Source organism: Poeciliopsis prolifica, unplaced genomic scaffold (assembly GCF_027474105.1).
Source record: "Poeciliopsis prolifica strain line A6 unplaced genomic scaffold, Auburn_PproV2 SCAFFOLD026, whole genome shotgun sequence".
NCBI lineage: Eukaryota > Metazoa > Chordata > Actinopteri > Cyprinodontiformes > Poeciliidae > Poeciliopsis > Poeciliopsis prolifica.
In genome coordinates, this window is record NW_026562401.1 from 2,694,351 (window position 1) to 2,707,396 (window position 13,046).

Sequence of the window (13,046 nt, forward strand, 5' to 3'; positions counted from 1 at the left end):
TTTGTTCCTCCTGCTGTAATAAGGTCACTAATTTAATTAAAACAGATTTTTAAATCAGCTTTTACTTGTTTTCAATGTATGCATTTTGCCTGTTGAAGCACTTTGCGAATTTTGTCTTGAAAGCTGCTGTATAAACAGTTTTACTTGCTAACAGGAATAATGGAGTTCCGACAAACACAAATCTGTAAAATGTTTTTTTATTTAATCATTTTTTTGTTCTCCTTCACCTCTGAGATGAGCAGTTAAAAAATGGCATCAGACCCCCCCCCCACCCAATCCCATTTGTTGCTTCGTATGCGGGCTGATATGTCACTATGCAGGTCCAAAATGGGAGGACAGGACACACAACACAAATGAGTCCCCAAACACGTCCAAGTCCAACATCTTGATTCCCAGAAATCAAGAACAGTACGAAAACCTTACAGAGGTAAAAAGAGACTAAAACCGGATTTAAAAAGAAACAAAAACTGGTGGAAAGTAGCAGGCTTCATTTTTACCGCTTGGGTTTTCCCCTTAAAACACTTTGGAGAGTTGTAGTGTTTTCGCCCCCAGCATGAAGACAATCAACAAAAACAGGAGCTACATAAATTAATGATGATGAAGATCATTTAGGAACATTTTGTAATTGTTTTCCGAGTCATTAGAAAATAATTCATGTCTTTCTTTACAGTCAGTTTAGTACCTCAGCAACAAACTAGGTTCTTTCGTTTTAAGTTCCAGTCAGATTGATCTCTGATTATTGATAAATTCTTTTTACTAGGTTTGAAGGAAGAGCTTTAACCAGAGGCACTCTGGGACAAAGAGGTCCACCCTCAGCATAATGCTGCCACTACCAGCACTTTGAAATGGGGATTATGTGTTTTAGGTGTTAAGAAAATTAGGTTGAAATTTCTCAGGAATTGTGGCATTACTAATGACAGAAACAGATAAATACCCCCCTCTGTGGCACCGTACAGTAAAAATAGAACATAAAAATATCCCAGGAGCATTTGAGGAGACGTCATAATGCAAACAGTACCAGAGAGAGAAAGGTTGCATCCCAGAAGGATGGAACAGTTCAGTCTCGATTAGAAAAGTTGCTACTCCTACGAGGCGTCTTTTTTTTTTTCTTTCTCCCGTCTATTTGATGAGGAGACATTGAAATAAAGCTACTTTAAACAGGCATAATGTTTTAACATGTGCTCTACAAATGAATTAGACAGGAGTTGGTCATGGCGGAGATGCAGCCTTGAGGTTAATGAGATAACAGGAGCATCTTGAATCGAGACAGGCTGAACTGGAACAACCCACAGACAGATAAGAACCGCACAACTGGAGTGAGGACATGGTTTGATGCTCAGGGCAGAAAAACAAACGGGATGACAAAGAGACTACATAAAATAAAGAAAACTCTGCATTTAATTTAGACCAACATTGTGATTCCAACGTAGCACAAACATATTTACAACCTCCAAAGAAATAAAAGTAAACTTCTCTTTATTTCCTAAATGCCCCAGATCCCTGCCCACACACGTTTTCTTCTTCATCCCCCGTTCTCCTAAATCAAAATAAAAATTGCATGACAAAGAGTTATGAAAATATAGGCTACTCCAACATTATGTGATGGACCGCTCTCTCCTTGTTCTTCTTTTTGTCGTCCTCCTTCTCCATTTTTCCAGTAAGGGTGTTGGGTGTTACTCTTCTGTCCCTCTGGCCTGTCCCAACCCTGACCCCTCCCTGACCCTGGGGCGTGGCATTGAGTCTCAGGATCCCTGCAGGGCTGGTTAGGTCACAGCTCGTCACGGTCCCGTCTGAGGATGGTGTAGCGGGTCTCGCTTGGTGCCAGCTTCTGGAACGAGCTCTCTGGAGGATTGCTGGCCACCTCTTTCTCCGCCTCCTGAGAACAATAGTCAGATTGAACTAAAGCTGCAGCACTTCACAATAAAAGCGGACTTCCTGTGGATAAACCAAATGGCCGACCTGTCCAGGTGTGCTGTCTGTGGGGTCAGGACCGTGGTGAAACTCTCTGTGAAGCTTTCCGGAGTGAAGATCCAAAACAAACTGTTTTAGCTTCCCAGGAATACTGAGGGAACAAATACAACAAAGTGAAACAAACCTTCAACAAAATTGGCTTAATGAAACTCATTTACTATCAGTATGAAGTCAAAGATTCTTATGTCTCTAAATCCTGTTTCCAAATGTCTTTGACCCATCTTTAAAGAATAAATATGAAGTTCTGTCATGAATTTATGGCAGATATTTACATGGCCGTCAGGCTTTAAATATGAAACGTAGACGGTTAAACTTCATAGTTTACAAATGGTAATTAAATGTAACATCAAGTTGATAAGCTGTATCGTATGTTATGTGGGTCAAAATCATCAGCTCAAAAGAAATTATTGTGGGAAAAAAAATAACTAATCACCACTAATATTGCAGTTTTTTTACCTACTGAACAATATACTAAGCATGAACTATTTTAGTTAAATAAAGATGTAATTTCTTTTTCTTAGAGGAAAAGAATTGTAAATCCAAAGATTCAAAAGGTTTTTGCAACATTTTCTAATTAACTTAAAAGCAACCAGCTTATTACTTTGAGCTTCAATGAAGAAAACTGAATAAATATTTTGTCCATGATCAGCTATCAAAACGGGATCTTCATCAGTCTTCATTTGAAAACATTTGCTATTGTTAGTCATGTTCTAGTACAACAATTAAAATCAGATTTTTGTGGACTACAGTGTAGCTTAGAGCATAAATCAATGAGTAGATGTGGCTCTATTTACCATAAAAATACAAGGAAACCAAAAAGCTTGGGAAATACAATCACTTTGTGTTGCATCTAATACTTAAATACACAGATTTTAATTTAAAAGTCATAGTTTTGCCCTTATTGAATTATTAAATTGTGGTGAGGGGGGGGATGCATAAAATCAGTCCACCCTTGAAAAATAAGGAATAAAATCTGGAAATAAAAATTTCTCCATTCTTAAGATGATTTTTCCACACATATCCAACAGAGACGAGGTGGAGCTGCAAAGTTGTTCGGAGACAAGAGACGCCATGAGACCAAACAGCCGATGAGTTGAAGCATGAAAAGAAATCTAATCTGGTTTATGAGTTGATCCGAGTGATGGGCGGGTCGTGTGCTAGTGCCACATCAAACTCACCAGTGTGACACATCAGGACACACATAAACAAACATGTATATATAACATACTGTGTACTAATGTAATTACAAGCTGTGTGCATCACATGCAGTGCTGATGTGATGTAATTAGGTTGTGAAGGAGCTGGTAAAGTCCTCCAGGCTACTGTCTATCTGATCAGGGCCTGATTGTGGGGGTGTGTTGGGGGACCAGAATAAATAAGATTAAATTAGATTAGACTGGATTAGTTTAGGACTTATTGCACGTGCCAAATCATGTCACATTAGCTCCGGTGTCCTGGCCCATTCATAAAGGACAGATTTTAGGAGGTGTGGCATTTATCTGCTGTTCAGCAGTTTGTGTGTGTGTGTGAGTGTGGGTGTGCGTGCGTGTGTGTGTGTGTTTTAGACAAAATTCATTTGATCATGAACGGATCTCATTATAAACAATTACACACGCATGTGAGTGATACATCACAAAACTCATCATCAGTCAGAACTCTTCAAAGGAATGTTTCCCACCGCATATAAAACAAGATTTATTTATCAATTACAAGTACCATTTAAGCCAAATTTCATTAACTTATATTAGAGATGCACCAACCAGAAAGTTTTGATTGATTTCAAACCTCCAGTTTTTGGAAAGCTCTGGCCTGTCCATACACATCATTCTAAGAAATCCAATAAAAATATTATTCAGTTATTGATTATTTACATTAAAAGAAGCAGTGATGTCGCACCGTATGTGAGCGGGAGGAGGTCCCTATAAAACAGAGTTTTTTGACTCATCTCAAAAAACTAAAAACACGAGATAACATTTGAAGCTATTTATGCAAACCTCGCTCAGCTCGCTTTGCCTCAGAAGTTGGAGTTATGATCACACACACACACACGCACATACACACACACACACATGCACACACACAAGTTCAGGGCGTTAGAAAAATAGTGAAATTTGCTAATTGTCAGGGTTAGAATTAACTAGAGGTTGGTAAGTACAATGCTTTAATAGGATGCAAATTCTCAGAAGTGCAAATAAATTGTTTTCATTTTCACTACGCTTGGGCCGAAGCTGTAGACATATTGGATTTTTGAGTTTGATTGGATGCGCAGATGCTGATCCTGACAAAGATCTCTGAACAGAACTGAGGTCAGTATCCAGTGCAGCTGCAGAGAATTGAAAACATAAGGAGAGTTGAAGGTATAAACTTCTTAGTGTTTCTCCTCAAACTGGTGGCAAACAACTTATTAAAGACATAAAACTGAGCACTCAAACTGAAAATCTTAGAAAATTTATTTCTAATTTCTCGCAAAATAAAAGCATTTGATAATTTTGACTGATCTTTGAAATAAGAGTTCAGATTGAAGTGGAATGCAAGAAACTTTTGTATTATTTGAAATGACTCAAGTACTTACGTGAGGTCTTTGAAATCAGGAAAGACATACATGTGCCTGAACGAGTCTATGGCAATGACGGGACAGTCAGCCGGAGTTTTCTGAATGTGGAGCAGAGGGTGGCGGAACTTATCGCAGTCCGCATGAAGGAAGTTTATAGATCCTGTCAGAGACGCATACATTTCACGAACACCATCTTTGCGTAGAGGAAGTTGTGACTGATTAAAATCTAAATTGACAACATCTTCTAAATGCTGCCTACCTTTCTCACTGATGAGCTGTCGAGTTACTTCATTCTGGAACGTTTCTAAACTTTCAGAATCTTCTTTAAGATGGAACAAGATGAGGAAGGGAAGTCCTTCTTCGGTCAGCTCCTGGAAATCACACACACGCCCACGAAAAGAATCAGTGTATGAATCAAAAACTAAATGGATGCCCGATTTGCCTTTCAGGACAGATTTTGGTGCAACCTGATTCATGCGTTCATATTTATCAGAACAAGTGCCAACATGAATCGTTTCTATGAAATATTCAGCAGAAATACCAGGTAAACAAACCTCCCCATTTTCAAAGGTGATCTCCCGAACTAGAGGCACACACTTGTCTTGCGCCCAGGAGTACGTCAGGTCAAAGTTGGTGAGGGAGCCGAGGTAGACCAGGTCAGGGACGCCCTCACCCACGGGCTTGTAGATGACATTGTCTCCGCTGAAGCGCTCAGACGCTGACACCGCTCTGGTCAGACAAAGGTCAAGAACAAACATATAAGTAAACATTCAGTGAGAAACTGTGTAGCTGTAAAAATGTCGGTGAGCTCACCCAAACGCAGCGGAGAAGGTGCAGTCGTCTCTGAGGATGTTGGCAACTTTTTCATATGTGTGGTAGGTGTCAGAGTCCTTTTGTTCAAAGTATCCAATAATGTTTCTTTTGCTTCTCTGTTGAGTTAAAGTGTAAAGAGTTAAATGATGACCCTGTGCGATTCAATTCAGTCATAAATGTTTATATGTCATTAGACATAATGCTTTTGGCACTCACATCTATAGTATTGACCTCCTCCATTGAGTGTATCTCCTTCACAGGGTCGACCTGCTGCTGGCGGATAAAGTCAGCAATAGCGGTAACCGACCTCTGACCTCTGTACTCCCTCTTCATCATCATCCCGTTGCGGAACAACTTCAGCGTCGGATACTTGGTGATGCGGTAGCGCTGAGCTATGTCGGCTACACACGGGGAAAAGGAGGAGTTAGGCGAGTGAACTGATGAAGAGCGAGATGCAAAGAGAAAAAAAACAACCACATGGAGATGAAGAGCGGAGCGGTGACAGAGACAGCAGTTAAACCAGAGCCTGAAAGCCCAGCCCTCAGTCAGCTCCGAGCTCTGATCTCCCACATGAAAGCAGCCCCCCCGCCAGGAGTAAATATTCTCGCTGTGCACACTGAATGAGTGTGTGTGTGCATGTGTGGCAGGTGTCAATCTCTCCGCGGGGCGTCTCTAAGCCTCCAGTCTTCACAGGATGCAGCAGTTTTGTCATTAGTCTTCAAACAGTTTGCAGGTCATCAATAATTCTCTTTAATTTGCTTTATCTCAAAAGGCTGAAGCTGGCAGCTTACGTGTGTGGGCTCTGGTGTGATGGGCATCTCCGTGTGAACATGTGCATCAAATATAAAGTATAGCTGTGCATCTCTTTCCCTTCCCACATAAAGTTTGTTGGATTTTTTTGAGCATATACTCAAACAACGTAAAGTGATTAAACCTACAATAAAGCAGAGCAGCAACACAAACGCAAATATGTTTTTACATTTTAGCTAAAACTTGCAACCAAACTGAGACAACAAATATATTTTTTATTTATTACATGTTTAAGATACTTTTTGAATATGCAAAGCTTATATGAAGTTGAGCTTCCAGTTATATGATATTTTTTCTTGAATGAGTAATACATTTATTAAGTTATAGCAGTCAAATGGCTCTACAGAAGAGCTGCAAAGTCTTCATTTGTCTTAATGAAGCTGACATCATGCAGTCAGTGAGCAAAATATCTGCAACTTTCAGTTATTTTTCTAGACTTTCTGAGAACATTTTAGGCCCTTTATAACTAAAATTTAGGATCAACTTAATGAAAAAACTTAAGTTTAAATTATTATTTAAATAATAATCAATTTATGATATTACATATTGTAACAAGATCTTTTGATTTTATTTGCTTAAATAAAGGTCTAAAAGACAGTTAGAGGGGTTGCAGCTTAAGTCACCCAAATCCCTCAGACTGAACCACAACAAACATACCAAATAAATGCTGTCTGTCCAATTCCAGGCAAAACAAATTAAAAAGACAAAATAAAAAAAAAGTACATGGGAAAAATAAACAAACAATTAAATAAGCATCTAAGTTTAAGACTTTACAGAATTTCAGACCAGTTTTGGTAAATCTGTACAAATTCAGGACTTTTTTTAACACCTAAATTTAAGGGTTTTCAGTTTAAGGCTTTTTAACGCTCAGCAGAAACTCTATAAAGTCGTGACTTCACTTCTGATAAACTAGGGCAAGTCTAGGACAAGACACTTGGCCATCAAGAAGACAGCTCAAAAACATACAACCAATATTATTCAAAACATTTTCACGAAGTTTAAAATATTTTACTTTTTCCGTTCTAACAAAACCCATTCTTTACATTAAATTCTACGCTGGTGCAGTATTCACTTTAACGATTACTGGTCATGCGCTGCTCACAGGAACGTTGCAAGTCGTATTTTTAGTAACGTCTTGAACAAAGTTAGAGAACACACAAAATAGCAGGTAAGGAAAGTATTACTCACAATGTTGGTCACAGTCGACACGAGCAAACACCACCTGCTTGGTATCAGGGAACTCCTCCCGCACGATGTTTGACGCCTCCTCAAAGATCGGATGGAGCATTTGACTAAATCTACACCTGCAGAAAGTTTAGATTTGTGTCCACTTTGCACAACCGGACATATTTCAGGTAAAAAAAAACATTAAAAAGGTAATAAAATAAATCAAATGGTAAAGCTAGAAGAACTATTTTCTACTTAGGGTAGAAGATATCAAGTTTTGCAAAAACTCAATTTAAATGCAACTTAAATAATACAAAAATATCAAAAAGTATCATAAACGAAAAGAAATACTTACCAGTCAGCGTAAAAGTTGACTAATGCAACCCCAGCATTATCTGCAAGAAAGACACAAAATCAATACAAAAATACAAGTTTATTATCACTGAAGAATAATATGAATATATTTTTGTGTGATTTTCTCAATATAACGAGACCATCATCTTACTATTTCATGAACAATAATGTCTGACATAATAAAAATTATTTATGATGTATAGGCCTAGCTGAACTTTATTGCAATCAGTATATTCATTCAGTATTGCTGTTTTTTTAGACTATCCGATTCTTGTTTACGCTTCTGCGGAAATTTTCATGGCTGGACAGGCAGACAGGTCGAGATGGCACATTTAAATACCACTTGCAAATTATCTACTTGTAAACTATAGCCAACTTTCCAATTGGCTATAAAATTTTTAACTCAGGTTGTTAACAGAAAACTTCATTGCAGCCTTGCTCAAAAGCTCCCTAATTGGAGCATTTGAGACTATAGAGTTATTTTACAATGTTTTTTTTTTGTGTTAACAAAGGAAGTTATTTTATGACAGTAATGGTTTGGTTGGATCAACAATTATAACACAATAAGGAGATTTTTCTGTAGTCTTATCCCCTTAAAAAATATGTATTTTCATAATCAAACCCTCTTAAATAAGCCAAGTATTTTGTTATTGAAACAAAAACATATACTTATGGAAATATGACAATTCCTAGTTTCTATATATTATACACTGAGCCAAAAATAGTAGGAGAGCAAGTGCAAAAGTCGATATTACAAAAAGCTCTAAAATTAAATGGCAGTGTAGTAAGAATGTTTTTTTCCTCTCATGCTAACATTTATCTGCCTTGTCTACAGCTTGATAAAAAGAAAGACAGGTTGTTTCAAAATAATTTCATCCAAAATTAGATATTTATTTCAGAAATACACACATAAATGATAGTCATCAAATGGAGCAAATGTCAAACTTGTTTCATCTAAGTACATCAAATGTAATTTCTTACTCAGGACATCATCGATGTTAGATGAGTCCAGACTGACGATTTCTGCTTGCCCTGGAGTGGAGAGGCCCATCACCTATAGATGAATCAGAAACATCATCAATTAAAGCTGAGCGTATGAACACAGCAGATAAAAAACGATGCATTTGTGTGGCTCAGACAAACAGAACCTCCAACAAGGGTAAGTCGGAAACTGTAGCTTTCGCAACTCTGGATTGATAACAGATTGTTACCCACATTGCATGGGGAAAACGTTCACAGAGCTTCACCTTTTGTTATAATACGACAGAAAATAATTTCCCCTCAAAATTCTACATACAATATCCTATCATAACAAATTCCATAAAAGATAGTTTTATTCAATTTGATATGCCAAGTATTAATAAAGTAGTCGATTAATACTTTGTTGAACTACCTCTGCAAGAAAATACAGACTCAGGCCTTCCTAGTGCAAAGCTGCAACCATTGTATCTATTTTAAAAGCATTTTCTACCACCTTTGCTGAACCTCTTAAATTTCATCAGGTTGTAGGAGAATATCGATGGAGACATTTTTATTCTTCTGTAGCGAGGATCGATCAGGTAAAAGTCTGGGCACTGGCTGGCTCACTCCATGACATTTACAAACTTCTTCAGAAGCCACTCCTTCTTAATGCTTGCTGTGTGCATTGTCCTGTTGGAAAATGAACTTTCACCCCAGTTTGAGGTCCACTGTACTCTGCAGCAGGTTATTGCCAAAGATGTCTCTGTGAATTGTTGCAGTTCAAACTAGTGTCCTGCTTCCTGAGAACATCCCACAGTGTGATGGGGCCACCACCATGCTTCATTGCCCACCAGGTGATGAGTTGTACCTGAACACATGACACCTGGCATTCAGGAAAAATACTTTCTTTGTTTCATCTGACCAAATCTTTTGTCTCTCATATCGTAAGAGTCACTCAAATGCCATTTGACAAACTGTAATTTTATAGGTACAACTTTTAAATTATGTATATATATTGTCAAGAAAATCAATTCAAGAATTTGGGAGAGCTTCACAAGTAGTGGGCTAAAGCTGGAGTCAGCACATCAAGGCCACTGTACTCAGGCAAAACCTGCAGAAAGCTACACAGTGTCTTAATAGGTAAAGGAGAAAACAGGCCTGCTGCTCAGAAGTCTAAAGTTGCACAAACACAAGTAAAGTTTGCATTTCATTTAGAAATCAAGGTTCCAGAATGAGGAGGAATGACATCAGAATACATTGTACTTGAACTTGCCACATTTAGTGATGATTAGGGCTGCCACTGAGCTTTCTGAAGTCCACAAACACTGCAGCCATGTACCAGGAAATGATAGAGCAATTCATGCCTCCATCTGCTGACAAGCTTTATCAAGATGGTGGTTTAATTTTGCAACAGTTTGTAGCACCTGCTCACACTGGCAAAGGTACCATACCTGGATCAGGGACCATGATGTTTCTGGCTGGCTAGCAAACTGGGCTGACCTGAACCCCATACAGAATCTAAGGAGTATCATCAGGAGGAAGATGAGAGACACCTGACCCAACAGCGCAGATAATCTGAAGACTGCTATCAATGCACCGAGTTTCCTGAAAACATCAGCAGAACCATTGGCTGACTGCCTCCATATTTTTAAGAAGACGGACCTTTCTGTTTAAAATATTATTTTAACTGACAAAACAAAGGCTATAGATACTTATCAACCTGGAATTTTCTTGTTTTATTGTTAATAAATTGGCATTTCCTTCAAACTAATATTTTAAATTACTTTATGAGGTAGTGTGTGCAGAATTTTTTGCATTCCTGAGTGAAGCAATGTTTGGCCAGAAATAAAAGAGACATTCTATAATAGCTGCCTCCTTTTTGACATTAATGTTTCTTATCTATCTTTAAAACAAGCCCTGATATTTTTAAACCAGAATTTCAGGTTTTGAAAGACGCAGGCTTCAAGTCAGAATAATCAATGTGGAAAAACAATAAACAAAATGCCACTCCCAAGGCTTAACCTTAAAGCAGATACTATGTCAATTATGCAAAAATGTGCTTTACTGAATTGCTTATAGTCATGTAAGAAGGTTTTCACTGCTTGTCCGTAAGTATATGTAGGTCAAAACTTTTGCATTTTAGCAGTAGCATAGTATGCAACTAATGCTACACTAAATATTAAAGTCATGTCAAGTTTGTTTAATGGATGGGTTCATAACTATGTTAATTATAGTTATTTATGTATAAATTACTGCATTTATAAACTCTAAATAAATCTTCTGGTGATAATGAAGGTAAAGGTCAGAAGAGCAAAAGTGTGCAGAAGGTGAAAACACCAAAGTTGTGTCACCTTTTACAGTATGACACGTTTAACATATTTTTTTCCCTTTCCACCTAGTTCCCTTTTTCTGTTCATTTCAAGTTGATAATGCCACTCACTGTCATATCCACTTTAGTAAAAAGTTCTATGACATGTCAAGACTTTTAAAATATGCTTAATATATGAGGTGTGATCCAAGATGACTAAAAATCCGCTTTAACCGGGATGTGAGAAGAACACAAACACATTTAAAGCTGGATAAATATGTTCATAAACAAATGACAGTGGAAATGCCACTATCATTTCCATACGTCCATGTATAAAAGGAAGACTTAAATTACTCCTGTGCTAATAATTAATATCTAATCTGGTTTCTATTATCTACCCACACGTTCTTGATGAGTATGAAAGCACACCAAGGTTGTAAAAAGTTGCAGTTTCAAAACCACTATAATTTTTTGTCATATTGTTCCTACAGCTTAAAAGTCTTGATAATTCGATGCCAGAGAAATGGGTTGGTGAGCTGGGGGTTTCTTTAGCTGTCAAAAGCATTAATGTATTTCCGCCGCCTGCTGCTGCATACTGCTAATCAGTTAATTGAGAAAGAAAAAACAATAAATAAAACAACTATAATTTTCTTGTCTTACAAGAAAACGTTATTTGTGTATCTGAATATTACACCTTACTCTTTCGTAAAACTAGGAAAGGGATACCAAGAGCAGCATGTCTGTAAATCAGCTGAGTACAGGTTAATTAGCCAGCTAATAATACCTTGTTAAAGTGTTACTCTGCTGAGAGCAGATTTAGACCCGTTTTTTAATTAAACTAAAGAACCAAAGTCAATTTATTTTTATGTTTAAACTTTAGAACTAATAACATCTACAAAAAACAGTTTTTCAAGTTTTGAGACATGCAAGCTTCCAATCAGAATATTCAACTCGAAAAAAAATCATAATAACTATATAATAATGGATAATCCGCGTCAAAGAGAAATTAATCATTTTGCAGCTTTCTGAAATAAAAGGCACCAAGGGTGATTTTTTTCCCCCATCAGTGTCATTTTTAAAATTCAATGCAGATATAGTACAAAGCATAAATAACTCAGAAAACTTGCATTCCGGATAACTTTATAATATAATAGTCTCCCCATTTCTGTATCGTTTAATATTCAAGTTGTTAGGAGCCACAAGTTGCAGAACTGCTATAACTAATTGACAACAATCTATTTCAAAACGGTGTAATTTCATTGCTGATCGCTTCTGGCTTCACAGAATGCCATGTAACACCTGCAGACCCACAAACTGCCACTTTCGCCGTGGTTAAACCCATCAAACCATAGGTCTCTGCAGCTCAGAGAGAAGTTTTCATTTCAGGGCCAAACTAAGCTTCCCGTTAGTTCCGGGTTGTCGGCCAATGAGAATGAGCCACAACAGAGGAATTTACCAACCGGCGAGCATCATTCAGAGACACACATACATAGCGACAGGAAAAGTACGACAATAACTATGTGCAGAAAAACAACAACAAACGCTTAACCCGTCCAAACAGTAGGGCAACCAATAATTTTCAAAAACCGTGCTAGCAATTAGCAATGACTTCACTGCAATTAATACATAAGAGTAGGTAGCACCTACTGCTAACTAGTCCATTGCTCATTCAACAAAATGTAACAAAATTTCAACTTTATCACCGCATTTTGAATTTTAATAAACACGTCTCTTATATTTTAACATGAATTCAAGCTTTTAATGGGAGTACAGTTGACCAGCGAGCAAAATTTAGCTAACATTAGCTCCATCTGTTAGTGACCGTACTGTCCCCGGCTGCAAAAAAAGACGCTTACCACCAATATAACAGCGGCGAAACGGATATCCAGAGATGGAGATATTGCGAACAGTTTCATTGTATGCTGTGGTTATCGGAGGAGGTGGTCTTGTTCAGCCTTCCCGGTCAGTCTCGACACCGCTCTTCTCTGTAGCAGGAAACAAACGGCGAACAGAACTCAGGGTGACCACGGAAACCCGAGCCACACTTCCTGGTTATCGCTCGGCTTTCTGGGTAATGGAGTTTTGGCTGCTTTGTCAAACAAGCGCTGT

The 13,046-nt window shown here is 37.8% G+C and overlaps 1 protein-coding gene across 1 annotated transcript; it reads right to left on the bottom strand.

The window, feature by feature from the left end:
• Positions 1 to 1,375: 1,375 nt before the first annotated feature.
• On the bottom strand, positions 1,376 to 12,969 carry erp44 (endoplasmic reticulum protein 44). Its single transcript, XM_055047780.1, has 11 exons — positions 12,794 to 12,969; positions 8,651 to 8,723; positions 7,671 to 7,710; positions 7,337 to 7,452; positions 5,555 to 5,739; positions 5,339 to 5,454; positions 5,080 to 5,254; positions 4,785 to 4,896; positions 4,544 to 4,685; positions 1,960 to 2,062; positions 1,376 to 1,876 (listed from the first exon to the last, which is right to left on the bottom strand). The coding sequence occupies exons 1-11, from the start codon at positions 12,851 to 12,853 to the stop codon at positions 1,769 to 1,771; spliced, it is 1,230 nt and encodes a 409-aa protein (XP_054903755.1). The 5' UTR covers positions 12,854 to 12,969; the 3' UTR covers positions 1,376 to 1,768.
• Positions 12,970 to 13,046: the final 77 nt, after the last annotated feature.